Here is a 25,892-nt window from a genome sequence, read left to right on the forward strand (position 1 = left end):
AGTGAAGTCTGCAGTCAAGTTATTCCCTTTACTGTGTGCAGTTTCCAGAGTCAGGGTACTTACCACGCATGGCCAAGTGGTGAAAGAGCTGCCTCATATGGGGGATGTGACTGGGACTACTAAAGACCACATTGCTTTCCCTGACTGTGGGAAGGGGAATTAAAGTGTGCAGCTCTACTGAGCAGGATGATGAAGATGCTATGTCCCTAGCAGCTCAGTGGAGCTTATCAAAAGCACATATGGGAATCTCATGGACACAGTGACATAACGCACTCAACTTCCTGAGATTCAGCTTTCAGACTAGGTCTGGATCACTCTTGTGACTGCATTCAGAGAGCCCCCACAAACCTCGATTCTATTTGAACCCCCAACCCCACAGAAAGGCTTTAAATGAAAGAAACTGCAAGTGTAAAACATATATACATGTATAAAACCAAGGGAGGATTTATAATAACTGTTAAAACCTGTAACAAAAGAAACTCCTGGTTGAGGTGCACACAGATACACTTCATTCTCAGGCTGTACCCTGAAATGCACACTGAGCTGGGGGTGGGAGTCAGCAGGTCCTCCACAAGTTTATTCATGCTTTGGCCAGGGCTGGTAGTCCAAAATCTAATTTTTCCACTGACAATCATAAGATTGTCAACCGTGATTAGCAAAGTGTTCTAATTTTGATTTGCTGGAATCTGCCCTCTTAACTGAATCTTGGCATTGCTAATGCAAAACAGTTGCTCTGCAAGTTTGCAAAGTCAGCTGGCAAAGACTAGGAGCCTTCTCCCTTGGGGGAGCCGTCTAGAGAACCAGATTATCAAGGGCTTGGTAGCTGTGGCACCTGAACCATAGGAGAAGCCCACCTGCAAATAAAAGAAAAAGTGAAACACACAAACACGCTTTGTGTGCCCTAAAAGAAACAAAACCAACTGAAGTCTGAAATTAAAATTAAGAATTTGACATGCTGGTGGAGGAAAAAGGAAGAATTAAAAAAAAAAAAAAGTAAAGTTAGTGAATTAAAAAAAAAATTTCTAGCCCCAGTCTGTGCCAACACGGACATCTGGCAATCTGTGGAGTTTTAATTACCTCTTTACGCCATAGGCCATATTAAGCAAATTGTCCAGCCTGCAAAGAGAAGGAGGGTCTCTGGGTTAATGCCTCACAGATGGCAAGATCGCTCAATGGAACTATTAATAAGAATGCTCCATTTTCAAAGAAGAAAAGCTTGACAACTTTCCCCAATGCTTAGAAGTCTATCCACTGGTCGTTTCCCCCTTTTCTGCCTCCAACTATGAGTAATCCACGTTCAGGTCAATGCTGGAGTTTAAAGCAAGTGTCTAATGAAGCTCCCTTTCTTTCAAGGTCTGAATTAATCCCACTCACCCCTCCTCTCAGAACATTTGTGTGGATTTCATTTTATATTGTGTGTGAGACCGTTAAAAGGGGGCAGCTTCTTAAGTTGTTCACCTTTTATTACAATTCACCTTTTACTGCAATTAAACTTGTGAATAAAAGGAATACACGTGCATGCACAAGGCATTATCAGAATAGATCTTTTCTCTTAATCTAGCTACATTAACTAAATCTTCTTACCACACACATTTTTTTGAGGGGGAAGGAGGAGCTTGGGGTTAAGATTTTTTACAATGAGCTGTTTGCAACCTGAAAGCTCCTCCCAGCAAACTGCCATTATGTTACAATCTCCGTCATGGTCAGTATTTTACTTGGGGACAAGCTATTCACACCATGGGGCAGTAGTAACCATAGTTTCCACCATTAGAAGCCTGCTGGAAAGGCTTTTTACATAAATACTGCATGTGCTCTCACACAAAATAAAAATTAGATGACTTGGACTCCTCATGAAATCATTAACCATTTCAAATTCCCAGGGCATGGGAGGACACTGCTAAGGCTGATTTTCTCCTCATCATGGCCAGATGGAAGGGCCTACTACCTTCCCATGTGATGTGTGAAAAGGAGAAAAACCCTTTCATTAAAAGGAAGTTGGGGCATGGGTGGAATAAAATCATTATTTAGAATTATTACGAGTAGGTCAAGAATATTCTTAACTCTTGCACAATAAAGGCAGTCAAGGTAAGACTGCCTTCATGGAGTGAAACCTGCCTTTCAGAAATGTCCCAGGAGAAGGGAAGTGCCCCCATTGCACTGGGAGGGTTTGGTACCTCAAGGAAACACTAATAAGTCTTAGACAAAATCTTCCTTCTTGTCCCAGAACCTACTGACTTAACAGTCAGAGTGCAGTTAACACAAAAGAGAGTACCTGTCCCTTCCCCAACCCAACAGAGTTACCTGTAGAAGAAAGAGGAGGACAGGCCAAACAACCCATCATCTGTCTCCTGGCCTACACTTTTCTTTGACTTTGTTAAAAGCTACTCCCTCTGCCTTAAGTCTAAGCTACTGAATGTGGTCACTTATTTGTGATTTAACTTGTTGAAACAGAACACCTTCTTGTTTGATGAAATGTAGACATTTTGTTTTAATCCAAGAATCTGAAGTTTAACCACAGCCACAGTCGTAAGTTGAAAGGGGGCTTGGAAGAGCATCTGGTCGGACCATCCCATTTAACAGTAGTGGAAACTGAGGTTCAGTAGGGAGCTTCACACAGTGATTCCTGGGGACAGAGGTTCTTATGCTTGTCCCATCTTTCTGGGATGTGGGTTTCCCTGGCCCCCACTCAGCTCTGTACATGTGGAGCAGCGTTCTTTCCCCCATGGGTGTGCCTACCTGAATCTCTGGGCCTGGTGGTGAAGCGGGCCAGGGTAGCGCCGATTGGGAGACTGGTAGAGCTGGGAGAGCAGGGCCTGGCTGGACTTCTGGCTGGGGTTGTTGGCAAACTTCACAGTAATCGGTTCTGTAGCACCGCTGGGCTTCTGGCCATTCAGCCCTTTGATGGCTTCTTCTGCCTCGATTCTCTTATCAAACCGAATGAATCCCACCCCTCTGGACACTCCTAGGGAAAGAGAAAGAGCCTTCATAAAGAGTGAACAAATCACACTGGTAAATATCTCTGAGAAGAGATGGGCTGGGCCCCATGGACCTCCAGTGGGGAGTGGCCCCACTTGTGGGGCCAGGGCTGAGTATCCCAGAATCTCTCTCACCCATCAAAATGCATCTGCCTGCATTTCTGCCATCATGGCTCTGGGCAGGTGCTTCCCACCCACAGAACACAGGCACCTCTCACATCTGTCCATTCCAGCCTCTACACCAGATTGCTCAGTTCTCGTCTCCTTCTAGTTGCTCTAACCCATCACCCACTGTCCAGTTTCTAGTCCTGCAATGTGCCCTCTGCACCTAGCAACCATGTAATCTATTTGACAAGCAAACTCTGACCACATTACACCCCTTCAAAGCATCTTTTACACATTTTTTGTAACTTTTCAATTCTTTACTTTGTGCGTGGTACCTGTTCCTCACTGCCTCCCACTCCACATACGGAATAACAAACAAAACCCACAAAAAATCCTCCCATGGCTCTATGTTGCATACAGATGAAGTTAGACTTTCTTAGCATGGCATTTAGTGCTCCTGATGATGTGGTCCCAAATCCCCTGTTGAGTCTCATGCCAGCCATACTGAACCACCACATATTCCTTGAACAGGCTGTGTTCTTCCTTGACTCCATGCCTTATGACATGTCCTATCCACCTATTCTACAGGACACATCATGTCCACCTAGAATTTTCTGTCCCTCTTTGTGCCAAATAACCTCAATCCATCCTCCAAAACCCTGCTCAAATGTCACCTCCTTGATGTAGCCTTCACAGCAACCTCCCCCCGCCCAGGCACAGCACACCTTCTCCTGAGCCCCCGTAGTACACTGGACAGCCCCCAGCAAGTGCTCATCATAATGGAGTCCTGCAAGGACAGAAGTGTGCCTCCTTCATCTCAGGCCCCCAGTGTCCCTCTGTAGTGTCTGGGGCAGAGCTGGCTTCAGTAAGGGTCTATTGCAGGAGTCGAATGAGCAACACACGCTGAACTGCTCTCAGGGGGTGTTTTAAAATGGGATCAAATGGAGAGTAGGTAAAAACATTTTGTCAATAAAAATGCAACCCAGGGTACCTTACATTTCTTACTGAGAGGTGGTGGATGCCTTTCTTTATTATGGACAAAGTACCACAGTACCAGGTCCTGGGTTCATGTCCCTGCACTGCCACTAACTAGCTGGGCAGAAGTCAGATCCCCCACTTAAGACCTCTCTTTTTTCACGTGTGAAATGAGGCAGCATGCGGTTCCCTCTAGCTCTATAATGATATCATTGGAGCCGGAGCTCTAACACAGGTTCTTTTCACATACAAAAGTAATGTTACTTGGTTAAGGGTTGAAAGAGACTTTGAAGGTCATTCAGTCCCACTCACAACCTGATGCCCGAATCCTCTTTATAGCCCTGCCAAGTAGTTTAGCTGCTGCTGGAACAGTTCCCATGATGGGAGATCTACCTCCTAAGATGGCCCATTTTAAATGTGGGCATTTGATTGATAAGAAATCTTTCTCTTATGTCAAAAATCTGTCTGCACATGATCCATACCCTTTACCCTAAGTAACCATTATCTCTCTGCTCCTATGGGTCACAGGGCACTGGCTGTGGCATTGAGACACAAGGAAAGAAATGACAAAGAAACACTTAACCTGTGACTTGATCAACCAGGATTCGAGAGGTGATGATACGGCCATATTGCGAGAAAAGCTGCTCCAGTTCCTTCTGAGTCATGGTTTTGGGAAGGCCGCTAACGTAGAGGTTAGCATCCCTGATTGAGGCAGAGCTCGGACGGGCATATGAGACCTAGGAAAAGGCAAGAGGAGCTAAATCCATTACAGGCAACACCCTCTGAGTAGAGACTGAGTCAACAACTGAGATGACAGCCCCTTGTCTATCATTCGAACTCATGGTGTCGTTTAAATATCTCAGTAGTTCAGATTCTTAGCTACTCTTGTAATCGTAATACGAATCCTGAGAATGGCAACAGAGGAACAAAAGGAGAGGTGACGATAACTTAAAACAAATGCACAGATAAGGGTCTCTAAGTGCAGAACAAAATAGCTACTGTATGGCAGCTGTTAAATGCAGAACGACCCACGCATGGAGCTCTGAAGATTTACCTCCTGGATGTGGGTGTATAGATGATTTACTGTATCTAACACATAATAATCTTTGAATAAACCAAAAAAAAAAAACCTCCATGAAATTCTGCTCTGCAGATTTCTCTCCTTGCCACCCTCCCCACCCCCAAGCCCTTCGTCTTCAACACATTAAAGCGATCAGGTTCTCTGCAAGATTTTTTATGTCCCATCCTCTGTGTTGTTCCAATCTGCTCCCACAAGGTCTGCTCTCGCTGAATGACAAAGTGCAATGAAATGGGGCTTCATGAACATCTGCTTGTGAAACTGGATACATGACCTTGTCATAACATCTGCAAGAACCGGGTACCTTCTAACGTGGAGGAAGAGCGGACAAAACTACAATCAAGGAAAGGAGAGCAGAGGGGAAAGGAGGGAGGGAGAGGGCAGTGGAAGAAGGAAGCGAGCCTCACGGATGGTTATAATAAGTTCGACTTTGTAAATTTGTCCTCCCAGATCTCTCAACTGCTTTTTTTCCCCCAAAAAGCTAACACAGAAGTGTAAACAGATCTGAAATTCCATCTGCAAGAAGCCAAATCTGTAGCAGTACACATAAGCAAAGCAAACCCCAGCAGTCATTAATTTTAGACTTTCATTTACTTATTTATTTATTTTTTAAGAAAACAACATCAGACATTTGAAATATAATTTACAGCTAGTCTAACAAAAGCACTTTCCTGCTAAAGCTATTTCTGGGGCAGTTATGGCTCAGAATAGATGATGAAAACAGTCATTTCAGAGCACATCTGACAATGTTGGACAGGAAGGGACCTATATGCCTTAGCATTTTTCAGTTGGGAGTCTTATTTAATCCATATATCCAATTTACAAGATCTGCTAAGACTCTGGGGGTGAGTGTGCATGTGCATGCATGTGTGCGTGTGTGTGGTACACACACAAAAGCATGCGTACAAAAGAAATTGTACATGTTAAACTGGACCCTTGGCATCAAGAACTAAAGCTCCAGCAGTGGAGGAGACCTTGCTTCTGAGAAAGGGTCTGGCAGTGTACCTAGCAAAGAGGAATGAAGGATGAGCAGACCCCCTAGCCCTTGGCACTCTCTCCCTTTCCATGACAGAGATGCCGAGTCCCTTTATGGGTTCCACACCTAAAAATAGATGTTGACTCAACAGATAAAATGATGTGAGTGACTAATCTGCCTCATTGGTCTCCTCCTGCTGATGGAGCAAGGCAGACTGTCTGCAGTATCTACCTCTTCTAGAAACTCAGGGGGTGGCCTCTGTAGGCTCTTTTCCAGCACAGGGCTGACAGGCAAAGGGACCTTTACATGGAGTCCCTGGGGAGTGGGAGCTGAAGGACCAAGAATCTCATGTGACTGGACAGAGCATCACTCCACACAAGGCTCTCCTACCCCCATTCTTTACAGAACAAAGTCCTCCAGATTATAATCTAGCAGAAGTATGTTTTAGACATGAGGAGGGAGTGGTAGGGACAAGGAAAGAAAAATAAGTAGTGATATGTTCATGGTAATGAGAGTTACCCCTGTCTAATCCCTGCCAATTATTGACAAATTAATAACCTGTATGACATTTGTGCTCCCCCAAAACATACCCTCCTACTTCTATGTCTTACAAGGAAAAATTTCCCACCTACTTTTTCAGGCCCTGATCCTATTTTTCTTTAAGGCCCAGATCCAATGCCATCTTCTCTAGACAGCTTTCCCTGATCTTACCTCCTCCTAAAAAGCCCCCTAGCAGTGTTCTTCAGTGAACCATACCCATGATACTTAACCCATTCTGACCTTGATTTACCATCCCTCTGTCTAGACTGCTGATCTCCTTGAGGTCATGGTTGTGTGTGTGTGTGTGTGTGTGTGTGTGTGTGTGTGTGTAGGGGTGGTGTATCTTATTCACCTTAGTGGCTCTAGCTCCCAGCACAGAGCCTTATACCTGCAGAATGCTAAGCATCTAGTGAAAGAATAAATGAATATATCCACAGAACAAAATGAATGATGTAGGAATTAATGACTCTGGAGTTAACTGCAGCTTGGATTCGTCTACTTAGGGGGATCACCAAGAGTTAAGCGTCCAGAAGCATAGCTGTGTTTCCCTACTAAGCTAAGAGCTAAGGGGAAGGTTTCCCATTTCCCAGTGTCTGAGGTTGGAAGGACTGAAAGAAGACTGTTCTAGAAGTAGACGCCACGTAGAGGCTTTCTCTTAGCAAACACTTCCCGAGGACCTACTAAGAACCAGACACAGTGCTGTGTGCTGGGGATGCACAACAAGAAAGAACACAGAGTGGTCTCTTGCCCTAAAGGATTTCCAAGTCCAATGGGGACAATATACAACATACAGAAGGTACCCAATAAACATGAGTTGAATGGAAGAATGGGTACACAATATGGACCAATTATCACAATGCTGTAAGATGTGTGCTATTCTAGGGTTGTATAGCTGGGACTAGAACACAGTGAAGCGGAGGGTTTAGTTAAGGGTTATAAGGGCCAGAAAGAAGACAGAGCTGAGATGGGTGTGTGGTGGGGTCAGGGCATGGCGGCCTAATGATAGCCCTCCTCTGGTGTGAGGACAAATAAGACGATGAAGGTCAATGGCTTAGTGCAATGCCTGTTTGGCACTCAATAAATGCACAATGGATAATAATGACCTTGATACCCAATGGTCTGGGCAGCCAGAGCTGGGGTAGAGAGGGGAGCAGGCTTAGGACATACCTGCTGGGGAAAAGGGGTGGACATTGGAAAGTAAATGACAGAACCAAAACCATTTCCTCAAAGGATGATTCTGATGGAGGCAGAATCTTACCCAGGCAGAATTTCTGCCACAGAGCAGTAACAAGTGCCAAAGGTGAACAGCAGCACCTTGATAATTCACCAAACCCAACTCTTGCTTACTTTTTCTCCTCTATTTGAAAAACTTAAGTCTCTTGTTATCTTAGTCTTCCGTCCAGGAAATCTGTAGAAGTAGGTATGGGCAAAAATGACAGAAAAAGGATCTCCCTACATTTAATATCCAAATGCTGATTCCTGGTATTTGTACTTTTCAAGTGTCCTCATACATTTATGAAATCCTAACTGAGTGACTATAGGGGTCAGGTCCTTTGTAGGCTGAAACATTTCTCAAAAATTATCTATTTCTAGCCCCTGCAGACAGCCAGCCATTGCTGGTGTGTTAACCCCACTAAACTAGTGGCCTAGAGCCCAGGGCTTCCAATGCTAAAGGCAGTGCCCTAGAGAATCCCATGCCTCAGTCCCTCAGGATCCTGATCACTCCATTCATCCAGAACCTTTGAAGACAAGACTGGCATTTCTAGGCTGGCACTGATCTTGCTCTGGAGCTCAGAAAGAGCTGGGAATACAGAGGCCACTCCTCTAGCTCTGGGTTAGGATGGCCCAGAGGCAGGTGACTTTACAAATGACCTTGATAAAAGATTTGCAGTGCCTCCAAACTCCCCATCCCTGCAGGCTTACAGTAACCCTGACCCACTGCAAGAGTAACAGTACAGTGTGGAGTTTACAGCCCTGACTGTGAGCTGGCTCCCAAACTCACTAGCTATGTGACCTTGGGCAAGTAATTTGATATTGATAAATCTCAGTTTCTCTACTGGTATAAAGGGGGACAATTTTCCTTTGATGGGTTATTATAAAGAATTAAGATAATAGATTTAACAGGGGTAGCACATTCCTAGAATTTAGTAGATATTTAGTAAATGTTATTATATTTACTACAGGTGAGTACTACAGGCTTTTGTGGGCAGTGTGGGACTCTAGCACCCACTGGGACACACCTTTCAATTTTACCACACAAGCAAATATCTGGGATACCACCAGTGAGCACCTATAGAGGCACCACTTTCCTCCTGTCAGCCTGGTGGGGTCTGGGTGATCTGTTACCACTTCACTGCCATGAATTTCCTCTAGCACATTTCTACAGATTCCACTGTACTTTCCATATCCACAAAGTAAAGTACTTCCTAATTTCCAGTGTGACTTCACAAGTCTGCTGTCAGTGATTCTCATCAAGGTGGTGCAGCAGCATTATCATTCATCACAGATGGGGCAGCAGGACCCCGGCTGGGGGCTGCCCCTCCCACACAGCACTCTCCTTGCAGGTTCCTTCACCTGTTCACAGCCATGGGGGTTGGCCTGGGCAGGGATGGGGGAACAGCATGGCCTTGGGTAAAACGTTTCCTGAATCCTCTGGCAATACCTTGCCCCTTGTCTAACCTGCCATGGTACAGAAAAGGGAGAGGACTTGGAAAACGTGATAAAGGCTTGGTTTAGGGTGCTGGGAGTCTGGTAAGGTAAGAAAAGGCATCCTTCTCTGCTTTCGAAAGGTGCTCCTTTAATAAATACTGGCATTAGAAGATGTGAGTTCATTCGTTCCTCTCATTTCTGAACACTTCCTGTCTGCCAAGCTGTGCTGGGTGCCTGGTGCTTCAAGCACTCTGAGGTCCAGTGAGGAAGGGAGCAGATAAATGAAGAGTGCAGTTCAGAGGGCTGTTCCTGGCAAGGGGTTACTCATCTCCCACTTCCAGTGTTAGCTTCCATGTGGAGGGAGCCCCCTGGGGTAGCAGTCTAGGCTTCTTGGTACCCCCTCACCTCTCTTCTCCAGGGGAAGTACAGTGACCATTCTGAACAAGCTTCAATACTGGCAATAGGCACAGGAGCCTCAGCCACTGTGTACTTCTTCCCTTCTGGCAGCCAGATACCAGCTGGAAGCACACTTTCTGTTCCAGGATCTGTTCGATGAGAGCAGGAGGCCTGTGGGGTCCAAAGCCCCTGTAACATGGTATGTCAGTCTGTCAAAGTGTGGGGTTATGTGTTAGGAAGTCCACTGTGTTCAGGAAATCCATCCGGGACATAATCTGTATTAAAGATGACCTTAGGATTCAATATGCTTTTCTCTTTTGTGTTATCTCTCACCTGATTTACAGTGGTTTTACAGGATACGGAAAACAAGAGCATCACTTGTTAGGTCCCTTCAAATCATAATAAGGATCTCTATCATTGACTGGATGTCTCCATGAGCTAGGCATTCTATTCACAAAACTGCTAATCTCTACAACTGTGGTTCATGGTAAGTGGAAATAAAGGTGACAGGTGCCATTGGTGATACCAGCAGCAAGCACTATCCTTGAAATCTGCTTCACAGAAACTTGGTGCTGGACGTGGCCTGAAAAGTTCTGGCTGAGATCTCAGACAGCTGGCCACCCACCTTATACATTACATAGGAAGCTCACTATTTCATGAGGTGCTCTGCCCCATCACTGGCCATCACTGACTATTGGTAAGTTCATCCTTCAACTGTGTTCAAACCTGTCTCTTCTATAGTTTCCATCCTCCTCCTATTTCTATTCTAGCTCCACACACTAGGAACATCCTTCCTGTTCTCATTGCCTCTTATCCTGTGGGTTTCTCTCACTGATAGGTGCAAGTTAGAGCATCAAGAAACTTTATTTTGAGACAGGCCTTTGTTCCAAGGAAGTTCTTGTTTATGTTACTTTAACTGACACTGAGCATCTATTCTGGAATGGAAAAGAGAAAATGGTTAAGAGCAAGGGGCTTTGGGGCTAGAAAGATATGAATTTAAATCCTGACCACTTCCTAGTTGTGTAAGCTTGGGGCAAGTCACTTAACTTTCTGAGTTATATCACTTGAATAACATAGCTTAGAAGCTTTCTAACAGAGTTCTTGGAGCATTAAACAAGCTAATACATATAAGATTTCTAGGCACTATGCCTGGCACATAGGAACTGCTCAATAAACAGCTCTGATATAATTGCTATGGCCTTATGTGAAACACTGGTTGGTACAGAGATGAAAACAGCCATCCTTGACATGTAGGACTATTAGTCTAGCAGAGGAGACACACACAGAGACCAGTCATTTCAAAAGATCAAGCTGCAGATTTTCCCCAATCTGTTGTAACACCCTACTCTCTGAGTGAGCATAAACTCCCCAGAGCACATAGATCCCTGGGGGATATTCATTCCAAAGAGACCAGGAGAATGGCAGCTGAGAACAGTCTCTGGTGCTGCCAGGGCCTTCTAGGAGCAAACCCTTGCAGGTACCTCTGATTCCCACCTCCAGGAGCAGGGAGAGAAGAAAGAAGCCAGCTGGCTCCTAGAAACAACAGCTTTGATTGTGAGGATCGGCTTTCCCTGTATCTGTGGCTGCAGCCCTGCCCACAGGCAGAACAGGTGTCTGCTTATGTGGCCCCACTCCTCATACTTCCCCCACCTGTCACCTGATACATGATATTCTTTTATCAGGGGCAAGACCTGATGGTAATGTTTCTAATGAGCTCTGATTGTGCCACTTCTCCCTGCCCAAAGCCTTCAATGGTTCTCCAACACCTTGTGATGGATGTTCAAATCCCTCATTTGAGCATTCAATGCCCTCTGAGATCTGGACCGACTTCTCAATTCCTGTTAACTCTCCATGTACTCTATGTCTCAGTTCAAATTTAAAAAAGGTCAGTTTTCAGAATATGCACTTAAAGTTTCCACTTCCTTATCTTTGTTCTTGCTATCTGTTCATCATGATGTCAAAATGAACTCCTGCTCATCCCTACAGACCTGGTCTGAATGCTATCTCTTCTCTGAGGCCCAGGCACAAATGACTGCTATCTCCTTAAACTCTATAGATGATATATATTTCAACAGCAGCAGCTATCACTGTGTCTCCCATTGTGGAGTTTAAGAGTATCCAAGAATATCAAGAGACTGTCTGGCATACAGTAGGCAGGATAAATATTTCTATGGTGTGGTGATATATTCATATGCCTACAACTTTAACAAAGTCCATTAAATTCCAAAGAAGCTTACTTAGTACAAGGATATTTCTGTCCATCTAGTGGCCTCCAGAAGGTAGAGATATGCTAAAGGTTTCATGGCCTGGTTAGTGGAAGAGCTGGTCTCAGACCCAGAGCTGAAGACACTCAGTCTTCTCACTAAACTGCAAATCCTGATTCTTGCTATATGAAAGATTGATAAGATTACTGTAGCCACCTGGGAGCTCCATAATACTTCCTACCATACAAAGCCTCTATATGTGCTGCCTGAGGCTTAGTAAGGCTCAGACTCTTTCTTTATTTTTTTATGCATCTTTGAAGCATGTACATCTCTGAAACATGCAGATGGGAAAAAGTCTTCTCCTGTCATGTAATTTTCACCTTAGGGATAACCCTATTCACTTTTGTCATCATTCTGGGAAGCATTACTTGAGTACCCCACTATAAGCCATGATTACCCATGAGATATTATTCGTTCCATTTTCTAGATGACTAACTCTGGTTCAGTGAGATCAAGTACTTGTCCAAGGTCACATAGCCAAACTAAGACAAAGCTGGATATGACTCCAAGTTCTGGGATCTTTCCGCTATACCAGGCTAATGTGGACAGTGAAATAAAAGCTGTGTGCTTGGCACAAACTGCTGCTTTCTCTGGAAAGTTATCAAGCTGACAAGATCACACTATAATATTTTATTAGACTGTTGCAGCTGGAAGGAACCATTCTGCAGATGAGGAAATGCATCCAGAGAAGTAAAGTAAGTTGCCCAAGGTCATTCTGGGAGTTTTTGACAGAGCTGGGACTTGACTGACTCTTCATCTTAACTCAGAGCTCTTTTGAATGGACAACAAAGGGGAAGGGAAGAGGGATTGGCTCTATGATCTTTGACAGACGAGCTGATTTTCTCTGGGGCTTCATGATAGCCATAGAGAAGAGATTCCTTATTCCCCACGGCCACTGATGTTCTAGGCCAGCGCTGTCTAATCAAACCTAGGATCATGAAAATGTGTTGCTTGATATGGTGGCCACTAACTACATGTGACTACAGAGCACTTCAAATGTACCTGGTATGACTGAGGAACTGAACTTTTCACTTGACTTAATTTTAATTAATTTAAACTCAAATTTAAATAGCCATGTGTGGCTACTATACTGATAGAAGAGCTGAAGTCCAGGAACCACACAAAAATTCAGAATCTCAGAGCTCAAAGGGACCTTTACATCAGACTCTAGTTTGGTATAGGAATCTCTTCTGCATCATCCCTGATTACTCCATTTGAATGTCTCTAACAGAGAGTCACTACTATCCAAGACAAATGTTCTACCCTGATAGCTGCACAGGGTCTCTTCCTAGATTCTTGAAATATAGGATTGAGTTTCAGAATCACTGCAGACTTCTTTTCCCTTAGAGAACAAAAACCAACCACTGTGGGTGAATCTGAGTATGGCATCATCTTTGCCATCTTCCTCATTTGCCTCTGGACAACCCTTAGAATGTCAGGTCTCTTTAAAATGTGGGGCTGAGAATGGGACATAGACACCAAGGACAAGTTGACCAGAGTGCACAAGAAAGCAGCATTACCTCCTGTGACCTGGAATCTACAATTCTCCTAACACAGCCAAGGTGCACTGGCTTTTTTTAAAGCAGCTCACATCCTACTGTTGGCTTCTTTCACACTTGTAGACAACTAAAGCCCCCAAGTCCCATTCCACACACTTCTGAAACCAATATAAGGTAGCAATATAAGGTGTCATCTTAACCTGTACCTGTCTGATTTTCTTTTGTAATCCAGACCCAGGACACTGTGGACAACCTTCAAGAGATACTGGAATTGTAACAGCCTCACTGGGCAGAGAGAGCAGGGAAGCTCTAGTTCTCTCTCTCAAACTCCTACACCTGTATCTGAAATCATTCATTCAGAAGAAGTTAGCAGGGCACCGGGAAGCAGAGCAGGCAAACGGAAGCTCTCACCGGAGAGAAAGAGCAGCCTGGTACAACTGGGGTAAACGAGTCTCCAGTTTCCACTGCTGTGGCTATGTGCCCTCTCTTGGGTCCTTGGGGATTCAGTGATCCAGCCTCCCCTGCTGACCTTGGTGGGGGAAGTGCTCCCACACTGCTCTGACTATAGCTGTAATGGGGGAGGAGAGAAAAATGCCTTTTTTATTATTAATAAGACTGAGGGAGGCAGTCTATCATTTCTGGGTGGGGTGATACCCGTCAGCAAAAAATGATCTGCCAACTCTCTGGGAAGCATTAAGAGCAGTGATAGGAGAAATAATTGCTTATGCCGAGTGCAAAGAAAAGATGCTTCAGCGGAACGGAGGCCTCTAGCAAGGCAGGTGGATTGCAGGGCGAGGGAGGGAGGGAGGCCTCGCGCCCCAATGACCCCTGGCAAGAGGAAGAAGTGGGAGGGGCATACTGGAACCTGCAAAACTCAAGTGTGGAAAGATCCCCTGGAGGCACCGTTAGTGCTATTAGAAGAATAAAGCGAGAACAGAGAAATGGCTAAGCAGCATCATGGTACAGAGAGGCCTGAAGACAGGAGCTCAGTTTGTTTTCCTTCCCAGTGATGGGAAGTTTCTTCCTTCTGAAAAGTCCTTACTCAATGCACCTTCTCCTTCTCAGTCCTGCTCCCTCTGGAGCTGGGCTGCTGCATTGTGATAAAGCTTCCTTCTTAACTCTCACAGCCCCTCTCCTGACTGAGTGCCAACCCTCCTGGGTTCACTCCGAGTGGCAGAAGCAGCCTTTTGTCCCCTCCTTCCTGCTCCAGTCCTGAAAGCACTCACACCTCCTGTTTGCACAAGAGCTGTGCTCTGGGAATGTTTTCTTTAAAGTCGTATTTTTTTAATATGAGTAATAGCTTAATGTAATTATTTGAAAAAGACAAGACACAAAATCATTTGTAAACCTGTAATGCAATGAGAAAAGGAAGGAAATATATAAAAACGTTAACAGTATTGAGTTGGGAATGGCTGATACTGCCACATTATATGATAATGTGTTTTCCAAATTATTTATAAATAAGCATGCCTTGCTTTTAAAATGAGTAAAAACAGCTCCTAAAGAGCTAATGAAAACCAGTGTCCAGGCTGACAAAAACCTGCCACTACAGCTTGCAAGCCACTGGTTTCATCCGTCCAACACCCCAGGTGACACACCCTCGCCAGATGAGCCTTCTTGGAACTTTGCTTTGACCAAGTCACTTTCCTGCTCAAACCTTGCACAGCTTCCGGGTCCCCACTCCTCCACCCCAAACCAACGGGCAGCCCTGCAGCCCATAAGCGCCCCATCCGTGCCCCATCCCACTGCATTAGAGAAGATTCTCTGTATGTTTGTGCCCCCCATGAGACAGGAGCTTCTGGAGGCAGAGTAGTGAACACTTCTTTACTCCTCTGCTCCTCGAACTCAGGTTAAAAATCCAAACTGGTGTCCCACTATTCTGAAAGATTTACTGGGCATGATTCCAAACCCTCAAATTACACTCTGGATCACTTTTTACTGAAGGTTCTCAGTGTAACTTGAATATCAATCCAAACTTTTTGTAAAGATATCTCTTTTGAAGGTACTACAGACATCTAATTTTCTTTGTTACTAATTAATGCGACAAAGAGCTGGACCACTACAGCTGGATTCAATGAAGTGCTTCCTAGTAAGCAGCTGAAATTACAGTGTGAATTCAGAAGCTGCTGTTTTAGAACCCATGGAGAAAGGAGAGGGCCCAGGACTGGGACAGGCATCCACTGTGGGGTCAAGGAGTACCGGGAATCATTTTCCAGAACCCAGTGTCATTTCACCCAATACATCCCAAAGTCTAACGTGATCTCTGTTGGAGACAAGTGAGGAAAAGCTCAACAAAGAGCACTCTCAAAACTCTAAATGGAGCAAATCATCTCCACTGTGTTCAGAGTTGAAATCCTAAGAAAAGACCCACTTTCCCAAGTGGAGTGCCAGGCTGGTCTGTCAGGCTAGACATGTAAGCCCACGGTCCATGCTCTGTGCCTCTCTAACACATGTAGATGGGAGAAAGTCTAGGGCACTGCCATCTCTGGGTCACCTAAATCCCAGGACCTAGCACAGAGCCTGGAAAGCAGGGGTTCAAGAAGAAAAGACCTGAACTTAGGTCTGTACTCAGGTTGATGGCAGAAGTCCCAAACCACAAGCCTGCTTAATGAAGAACCTGGAAGAACCACACAATTTGTTTGCTTTTTATATCTCCTTCCCATGCCAGGGAGTATTATCTGTGTGTGCAGAGCCAAATACAGACCCAAACAATCTCATAGAATGCACGTGCTGCTGAGCAAACACACAGTGTGACCTTCCAACACTTACAGCCTACTGCTAGAGTTATTTTTAAAACACCTTTCTTTACTCCAAATCTCACATACCAACCATGTGATCCTGGGTAAATCTCCTACCCTCTTTGGGCCTCAGTTTCCTCAACTGTACAAAGGAGAGAATAGCACCTTCTTACAGGGCTATCTTAAGAAGTAGAGTTCATGTGTGTAAAGCATCTAGCCCTAGGGATGTTTCAAGAATTCAATCCTCTCAAGCATGTAAAGGGGTTAGAATACTGTTGGTACACAGTAAATATTCAATATAAGGTAGCATTACTATTATTAGTAGTATAATTATAATAAATTATTATTATTATTTCAAGCATATGCTCATATATTAAGCATCTCCTCTTGTGGCAGAGTCCTTCACAGGCCCTTCAGATGCTAGCTCAGCTCAGCTGCTGGTCACTGGTGTGCCATTGGACAGGTCATTTCATCTCTGAGCCTGACCACTTTCTCCCACTAAACAAGTTATAATTCAAAGAATAATTCCTCTGTAGTCACGTCTGCAAACATGTACTAGATGTTCCTAGGAGATCACTGTAACACATGTTTCCAAAAAATATATTTGTTTGATCCAGATAGGCACGTTATCTGCAGTCATCCACACTACTCATAGGGGCTTAATTAATGAATCACGTTCTTTCTCTGCTTTGATGTTGTGTCTATGCCAAGACTGTATTCTCTTTGAGGACAGAGGCCTGGCCTTGCCCTCTATATGCCTTTGATATTGGCACATAGTCACATTACATCCACCTTACTAAAGCGACAATGAATAGTTGTTAACAGGGAACCATCATTTGGGGGCACCTTCCACTAGGAGGTGAATGAATCATTCACGTCCAATAAGCAAAACAGTGTTTTTGTACTTAAATTTGACTTCAGAGGCCACACACTGCTTGCCCACAGGTCAACTATTAAGTTTTGTTTGACCTGACTACCTATGCTTTAAAAATTTTAAGTTGGTTTCCAACCTTTAGAAATTGACAGATTTGGCATTAAAAATATCTAGATTTCCGTTTTTATTGAATAATTGGAAGACCTGGCAACAATCTGGGTTTAAACAATCTGTAGTAGCTGACGAGTACCTGCCATTTTTATTGCTCTCCACCTCACTATAGTCTACACCCTTCCCTTAGGGCTTTCTAGAACTATCCCTGAATCTAGCAGTTAATCATTAAAACCTAGGAATTAAAATATAACAACAACAATTAACTCTTGGTTTTCCTGCAGCTATGTTGTACATTACATTTGAAATAGGGTGTTTTGGGGCACCTGGGTGGCTCAGTCAGTTAAGCATCTGACTCTTGGTTTTGGCGCAGGTCATGATCTCAGTTTGTGAGTTCGAGCCCTGCATCAGGCTCTGTGCTGACACAGCAGAGCCCGCTTGGGGTTCTTTCTCTCCTTCTCTTTCTGCCTCTCCCCTGCTCTCTCTCTCTCTCTCTCTCAAAATAAATAAACTAAAACAAAAAATTTTTAAAAAGTATTGTGTTTTGCACAAAGCACTTCAAAAATGCTCCAGAAATGTGAGAAGGAGGGACAAACTTGACCATATCTTGCAAACATGTACTAGATAGTTCTGGGCAGATCTCTGTAAAGCATGCTTCCAGGAAGATATTTGTTTTTTTCAGATATGAAAGTTATCTATTCCTTCTTGGGAGTCAGAGCAAAGAGATAAATCTCATGTCACTTATCAAAGCAGACTGAAGCAGAAGTAAACAGTGGCCTGAAAGGCAGAAAAGCAATTTTAAAAAATTAATAAATGATGAGACTATTAACAGCACATGAAAAGGGTTTGCTTTTTTCCTCCCCTTTAATATGATTTTTACCTTAAACATTGTGTCCCTTTAGGAAAGGGAAGAAAAGTTAATAAAAGAACCTATCACTCAAACTTAATTTTTAGTATGGCAAATAAACTGCTTTAATGAAAGGGCTGAAATCCCCAGGTTTGCACATTAAATTTTCATTCGTAGTAGAGGATGGAAATTATTGATTCAGCCATGGCATCATGCATTTTGAATCCTACAATGCCTCGGAAGCCTATGTTACTGCTGGGTGCAAATGTGTTGGCAGCGTTTTGATGCAGGGTGAGCACAGGGTGGGTGAGGGGGTGGGGCAACGGATGTAGAGAAGAGAAGGCAGACAGCCTTCCCGCAGAAAGAAAATAATCGACGTTCCTTGTCTGTAAGATCTACTTAGACAAAGCACTACTTCTGATGGCTTGATGGATCAGGGGGTGCATTCTGAGAGCAGAAAAGCCAGGTCCAATCAGTCTTTCAGGAAACTCAACAGCTTCATGGAATATTAAAAAAAAAAAAAAAAAGTAAAATGGATGGCTGATGATTTGATCCTAAACTCTTGGGAAGGTTTGGGTTTCAAGAAAACTGTAGAGGAAAAAAATAAGTACCTTTCTCAGTTCAAGGTCAGGGTGTCCATCAAGGGAAGAGTAAATGTCTGACATTCTAATGCTGAACTGGATAGCACAGAAAAATCAATCAAACCCACAAATACAGCTCTCAACCTGGTGTGGCCTCATCAATCAGGGACGTGAGCATCCCATCTTCACGTAAAGTGTAAAAATAGGTATGTTTTTCCTTTGAAAGAAATTAATCCTCCTGCCTCTCAGAGGACTACCCCATAATTAAACAACTCTTAATTATTTCTCCATTAGATAGCTCAAAGGGATTGATTGTAAGATGAGACTGAGGCAGCCTGAATCAGGCTGATTTGGGGGTCTTTGTGTACTACAGACTGTATGAGATCATGAAAGCAAGCACTTTTGGAAATAAGCTAAACTCAATTGCAAAAGTAAAGCTGCTTAAAATAAAGGAAGGAAGGAAGGAAGGAAGGAAGGAAGGAAGGAAGGAAGGAAGGAAGACAATCGGATAATAATATTCCAAAAAAAGAAGATTTTTGTTTTGGTTTTGCTTTGATTACCTCCTAGCTGAAATTATCTTACACCAACAGTCTCTCTCTGTCAGTCCTGATGTTGGAAAAGTGGCTCTGTTGAACTAAAAAGTTCTGCTTTTGTGTTTTCATACGCTGAGAGCTGGTGCCATCTATAGATTTCCATTCTGGGAGAGGTTCTCTTTTGTCCTACTTTGCGTCAGACCTGCTGTCGTGAGGATAAGAGCGCCCAGGAGACACCTCCCTGTGGTTTAATAGGCTATGAAGGATGGGACTCATTAATGGGCTGGCAGCTGCCCCCAAGCAGGATGCTGCCTGGAGGTGGGGGAAAAAGGGGAAGGGAGACTGAGGAGGAGGAGAAGGCTCCATCCAGGAGACCACCACTAGCTATCAGAGGGGGCCCTCAAAGCAAACAGCACCACCTCCTGAAGGATCTCCACAAGGGGAAATCTGAACCGAGAGAGTGACGGCATAGTCATAGAAACCTCTGGAGAAACAGGCTCTGGGTAACTGTTTCTCTTTTTCGACTTAAAACAACCCCACCTGAGATATTATCTACAGCTCTAATTATTTTCCAGTTGCTCGAATGTTACTTTTTCTGTCATTCCTTTACTGTGTTCCTAACAATTTGATAGTCCCCATCCCTATTATATTAGTGTTTATTTATAGCAGATTTTTTTTTCTTTTCTAGGCACAGTTAGGGGGGTCCTTGTCCCCTTTAGGTAAAGCCAAACTGTTTCAGTCTGCCACAGGAGGGAGGCTCCTGCCCACCTCCCATCCCAAATCAGACCATGCTATCCTATATGCTGTTCCCCACTCATAATGTTTACGTTCATTTTCACAGCTTCCCATGTGCTGTTCCCTCTGTGTGGAACAGCTTCTCTGGCTCAGCTTCTTCCCATGGCTTAGTTCTGGCCATCTTTGCAGGCTTGGGCTCACAGGCCTTCTTGGTGGGCCCTGACACCCCATCTGCCCTCCAGTCCCTTCCCTCTACTCAGCCTACATCTCATTCTTTGTAATGATCTGTGTCCTCCACTTAGCACTGTGGATGATAAATGTCCTTTGCATAAATAAAGAACACCACTTCCAGCTCCCTGATAGCCTGGATTTATGAGATCAAAGGAACAAAATTTAACCAGTGCCTCCCAATCAGGACAGCATATCACTTCTTACCTTTATGGTTTTGGTCTGGAGTCTGAGTCCATTTAAAGTATTGATGGCTTTCTCTGCATCCTTTGGATCAATATAGTTAACGAATCCATACCCTAAACTCTGTCCTGTGGAAACATTTTAAAAAGAGAAAGAGAGAAAGAGAGCTCAGTATCTTTATAGCAGTAATACTTCCCATTGCAGTGAGTCAAAACCCTCCTCTAGTATATGGTTTCTTTTACACCAGGGTTTACCCCCAGGTGAAGTTTCCAATTCTTCCATCTCTCACTTTGGTCAGCCTATGAACTCCCAGCAGCTGCCCACGTTGGGAATGGGTAAGTGCCCCTGCACATCCACATACATACACAAGTGTCCACTTAATTGGACAGAGGTGAGAAGGTAGTTGAACGAGAGCAGGTGTGCTTTGTTAGATCTGAACTGGAGTCATGGGGCTTTTCCTATGGGCAGTGTGACTGTGGAGAGAAGTCACTGGATGTTCCAATTTTTTTCCCCCATATGTCTTCTCTGGAAATAACAGCACTTGCCAGAGACAAGTTTGAAAGGGTTAATGAGACACAGTGTATAAAATGCCTACCAGGTACATTGCCTAGAATATAGTAGCTGCTCAACGAAAGACAGCTATGCTATGCTCAGTCCTGTAAAACTGGGGCGAGCGCTGAATGCGGTAGCTGTGTCTGCTGCCTCAGTCATGCCAGCCACGCCCACACTCAGAGGAATGTAGCAGGATCTGAGCAGCAAAGACTGAGACATTTATAGTGAAGGCATGACCAGAATTTAAAGCAGTTGCTACAAATCATTGGTTGCCCTCATCATCCTCCCCTCCCAGCCCGAGAACAATTTAAAAAAAAGAGGAGGTTCTATTAGAAAGAACTGGGGAGGTCCTAACACAAAGGGGAGAGTGCAAACACATTCTGCAAAGAGGATTTAGCTCCTTTAGGTGGAGATGGCATCAACTTGTCTGCAAAGAGAGGTAGCAAGTGACAGGGCTCCCCCCAAGTGAAATAAAAATAATGTGCTTGCGATCGTGCCACTGATTATAAATAGTCCATCAGCTCTGCCATGTGTCATCAGCCAGAAATATCATTAGGAAACTTTACATTTTTTGACATACCCTTTAAGAAATACAGAGCTTAGGGTGGCTGAAAAACCAGCTTGAACTTCCCAAGCAATGTTATTGATTTGTAGGCGGCAGTGGAGCCGAAAGGGAGGAAAATGACAGGACGTCACATGTCAGGGAAGACTGATTACATAAAGCTCTTTCTGGAGTACCCGGGCCAGGGCTGGGAGACAATACAGCAAAAAGCCTGCCATGTCCTGGTGACAGGAGCCCATTTCAGCAGCCAAAAAATCTTTCCAACAGCTTCTGTTTTGCTGGTAAATGTCTGTGTTTGTGTTGGTTGTAGGAGGGAACCTGGGAAAACAAGTTGGGTTCTGGATCAGAAAACGGGTGACTTTGTTATCCTTTATAGGACGCAAGCAAAGAGGATCATGAGTAATGGCTCAGTGCCCACTTTTGTCCCCAAAATGGAAAACCCAAAATGACAATACTTTCCATTAGAAAACTCCTCTGTGTTTTGGAATAACAGGAGGAAAGACAGGAGCAAACTTGGCCAGATATACCCTTTATAGGCAGAATTAGTAACTGAAGGAGGAAGAGCGAATGCTAAACACACTCTAGCTGCTGGGGCCCTTCTACATGTGTGTGTATGTGTGTGTGCAGAAGAGTAAAAGTGTGTGTGAGAGAGAGGTGTGTGTGAATTACACGACCCTGCCACATGTTCTGAGAAACTTTTGCAAATCCTAAAATACAAGAGGCATTAGTTTAAAAATATCATTATCCTAAATTTGGCTCCACCTCATCAAGCCCAACTAAATTCACCTAATTAAATCCATTTTCATCATTCAAATTTATCAGTTCTATTTTCCTTGTAAATAAGAGAAGCCTTAAAAATTGCAGCACTAAAATATTCTTACAATTATTTATTTTAAACAGTTGTGCACCAAGTTGAGATGCTTTGAAGGGCATTTTTAAAGCAATAATCTCAATGATAAACCTTAGCTAGTTCTAGGAAACAAGTCAGACAGTCAATCTATCCAGCTAAATTGAATTTTTATAAAATTAAAATGAAATATGAAAAAATACAGACAAAACACTCACCACTTAGCTGCAAACACTGAACCTAAACCCAAATAGTTCATGATTCGTCATGCTGATGGAATGTATGTGGAGAAATTCATCATGCCTACCAGTGATGCACATTCCCTGATACACTAGATCTTTCTTTCTAATTATCATATAGTTATGGTAATCTAAAATAAATACAGCAGCTATGTTTTTACATTCTATATTTTATCTTTGGTTTAGACCCTTGCTTCAGGTCCTAGGAAGGTTCTGAAGGTCAAGTGAAGGAAAGGACTCCTGTCCAGCAAGCTGTGTCATACCTCCCCACCTGCCTGTATCAGTCCCAAACCCACCATCACCTCAGGTTGACTGCAATTAGCACAACTGTGCTGTCATCACCTGCTCTAGGTTTAGAGAGAAACTGCACTTAACATCAGGAATGAAGGTGCTTCTGGGAAAAACTAAAAACCAGATGAACATCGTTTCAGAAAGGAAGAGGGGGAAAGACTAGAGATTCTCCTTGATATGAAATAACGAGGTACAAACTCTGAAACAGAACACTGCATTCAAGCAGAGGGGAATGGAGGTGAAGAACATTGCCTGGGAAATGAAAGACATGAGATAAACTGGCATCACAATGAAACTACCTGTGCTACGTTGTTCACAAATGGCTTCCTCACGTGCTTCTTGCCAACGTAGGAGGAGTCCAGCTAAGTCTAATAAAAAATACTCGATGGAACTAAGCAGTCTCTTTTTAAAAATGCTTATTTATTTATTTTGAGAGAGAGAGAGAGAGAGCACAAGCAAGCGCAAATGGGGGGGAGGGGCAGAGGGAGAGAAGAGACAGAATCCCAAGCAGGTTCCCCGCTAACAGCACAGAGCCTGAAATGGGGCTTGATCTCACGAACCCTGAGATCCAAGCCGTGAGATCATGACCTGAGCCGAAATCAAGAGTTGGACTCTTAACTGACTGAGCCACTCAGGCACCCCCTAAGCAGACTAAGCAGTCTCTTTTAAAACACTCTAGGGGCGCCTGGGTGGCGCAGTCGGTTAAGCGTCCGACTTCAGCCAGGTCACGATCTCGCGGTCCGTGAGTTCGAGCCCCGCGTCAGGCTCTGGGCTGATGGCTCGGAGCCTGGAGCCTGTTTCCGATTCTGTGTCTCCCTCTCTCTCTGCCCCTCCCCCGTTCATGCTCTGTCTCTCTCTGTCCCAAAAATAAAAAAAATAAATAAATAAAAAAAAAAAAACGTTGAAAAAAAAAATAAAACACTCTAGAGAGGATTAAATCCCAAGGTAGAAAATATAAAAACCCAAGCCTCATTTCTTTAAAAAATTATTAGTAGGGGGGAGAGTAAAATGAGGAAGAATTCTATGTTTTAACTTGTATGTATGATGGACATACATTGTTTGATGAGTTTTGGGTTTGCAGTCCTATATTTAAATGCACATGAAAAAATGTAGATGAAACACATTCACAAAAAATACCAACACTATTTCCATGGGGACTAAGAGAGCCATCATGCTGGGAATGCCCAGGGGACCCAGTCTGGAGCCTAGAGCCAAGTGTGTGCGTGTCTGCCTCCCAGAAATAGATAAGGTCCTCTTATTATTTTTTCCCAAATAACTATATTTTTCTTTATCAGCAATAATAAGATTTCACCAGATAGGTATAGCAACAGTATTTTTAGAACATTAAGTTTTTTAACTTTACTTTTGTTCTCACTTTAGGAGTTTATTTTGATAGCAAGTTGGTCAAATAAAACAATTAAATCATTGAAGTTATGTTTATTGAATCATCAATAAAAAAATCAATAAAGAACAGATGATATTATAAAATGAAGACTGCCTCCAAAATTTGTAAACTGCAGTGAGCACCTGACTCCTTAATGCTCAGGTGATCAACCACCCTGACATGTGTTACCACTCCTTAATAGTCCTGTCCAGCAGGCATAGATGAGGGATCCCCAGTGACCATGCATGGGCAGGAAATGCTTTCTTGGTAGTTTGGGATGGAAACTTAAAATTAGAATGTAGTTTCCAAAGGGAAACAGTTATACATAATGGCTACACTTTAAGGCACTTCAGTGTATTTTAGATTAAAGAGGTTCACAGGCTTTTCTTAAATCTGAACCTGAATATTTCTGTTTTTATAAACTGCACATATGTACATGCACACACACAAACACATGATGGGTCCTCCTACTCTGACATGGCAACATCTCTATTCTGTTGTAATAATTTGTATACCAACTTCTCCCCTTGGAAACCAAACATTTCTCCCTACAAGAACTAGCTTATAAAAGTTTGCTTCCTTGAACACAGTAGGTGCCCAACAAATATTTGAGGGACGAAAGAGTGGATACATATGTTTGTACCAATCCTCCATTTCTAGAAGAATGTTTTATGTTTGGGGGGAAGGTGGGATACCTAGGGAATTCTTTTTCCATTTGTGAGAAAGGGGGAACATGACAAGTGGACACCAAAGATTGGAAAAGAAAGCACAAAGGATGTCTGGGTAAGCTCTCCTCCAGCACAGATCAGGTGCTGCCTGTCTTCTGCATTTCCAAAGAGCTTTGCCACCCATTCTGTCACATTTGACTCTCACAACAACCCCATGGGAGAGATAATCATCATTTTATAGATGTGGAAACTGAAGATCAGAGAAAATAGTGCTGGATCTTAGTCTAGATCAGGGATCAGCAAACTTTTGTTATACAAGGTGAGATAGTAGCTTAGGATTGGTGGGTCCTCTGGTCTCTGTCATGACAACCTTGCCATTGTGGCATTAAAGCAGCCATAGACAATACGTGTTCCAATAAAACACATTTAGGAAAACAGGCAGTGGGCTCAATTTGGCCTTTTGGCCATAGTTTGCTGACCCCTGGTTTAGATCTTTTGACTCCAAATCCAGTACCCTTTGCCATACTCACAGTTAACTCCATTTGAACTAAAATGTCCTTGACAACTATTCCAAAGCCCTGAAATACCTCTGAGGCTTTTTTGAATCATCTAAGAAAAACAAAATTATCTTCAATAGTTGTGCTAAGCATTTTTATTGCATTCAGACTCCAGGAATCACCCTTATAGCTGATTATAGTACCATTTTCTTGGTCATTCTGGATAGAAGTTGTTTTCCCTTGCCTTTGGGGTCCTGGGGGTTATGACAGCAGGACCCCAAATGTGACATCCTCATGGCTGACGGCAGCAACAGAGAAGCCATCCCTTTGCAAGGCTGGCTGGAAAGGGCCTCAGCATTTTGCACTGCCAACCTGCACACTTTGCTCTTTCTTTCTTCAAAAATCGTCATTCTCCAGAAACCTAACTGCTACTCCCCTCATCTGCAAAGTCCCTGAGGGGGCAGCCAGATGGGTAGCTGCTGTTGATAAAAACTTCTGAGTTGAGTAAGGATTCTTGTGAATGTTAGAACCCCGAGCTCAGGATGAAATTCTGTTCTCCAAGCAC

General features: G+C 43.6%; 1 protein-coding gene across 8 annotated transcripts in view; it reads right to left on the bottom strand.

Moving 5' to 3' along the window:
* The window catches only part of ELAVL4 (ELAV like RNA binding protein 4), a 142,995-nt gene that overhangs the window by 5,349 nt on the left and 111,754 nt on the right, over nt 1-25,892 (bottom strand). For 7 of the 8 annotated variants that reach the window (XM_058717432.1, XM_058717434.1, XM_058717429.1 and 4 more), the window contains exons 3-6: nt 20,312-20,415; nt 4,639-4,792; nt 2,737-2,962; nt 1,078-1,116 (exon numbers count right to left, since the gene is read on the bottom strand). In XM_058717432.1, the coding sequence (XP_058573415.1) occupies nt 1,078-1,116; nt 2,737-2,962; nt 4,639-4,792; nt 20,312-20,415 (523 nt within the window). The remainder of the gene's footprint in view (nt 1-1,077; nt 1,117-2,736; nt 2,963-4,638; nt 4,793-20,311; nt 20,416-25,892) is intronic. The other variant, XM_058717430.1, reaches the window with a different exon arrangement.

Source organism: Neofelis nebulosa, chromosome 2, assembly GCF_028018385.1.
Source record: "Neofelis nebulosa isolate mNeoNeb1 chromosome 2, mNeoNeb1.pri, whole genome shotgun sequence".
Taxonomy (NCBI): domain Eukaryota; kingdom Metazoa; phylum Chordata; class Mammalia; order Carnivora; family Felidae; genus Neofelis; species Neofelis nebulosa.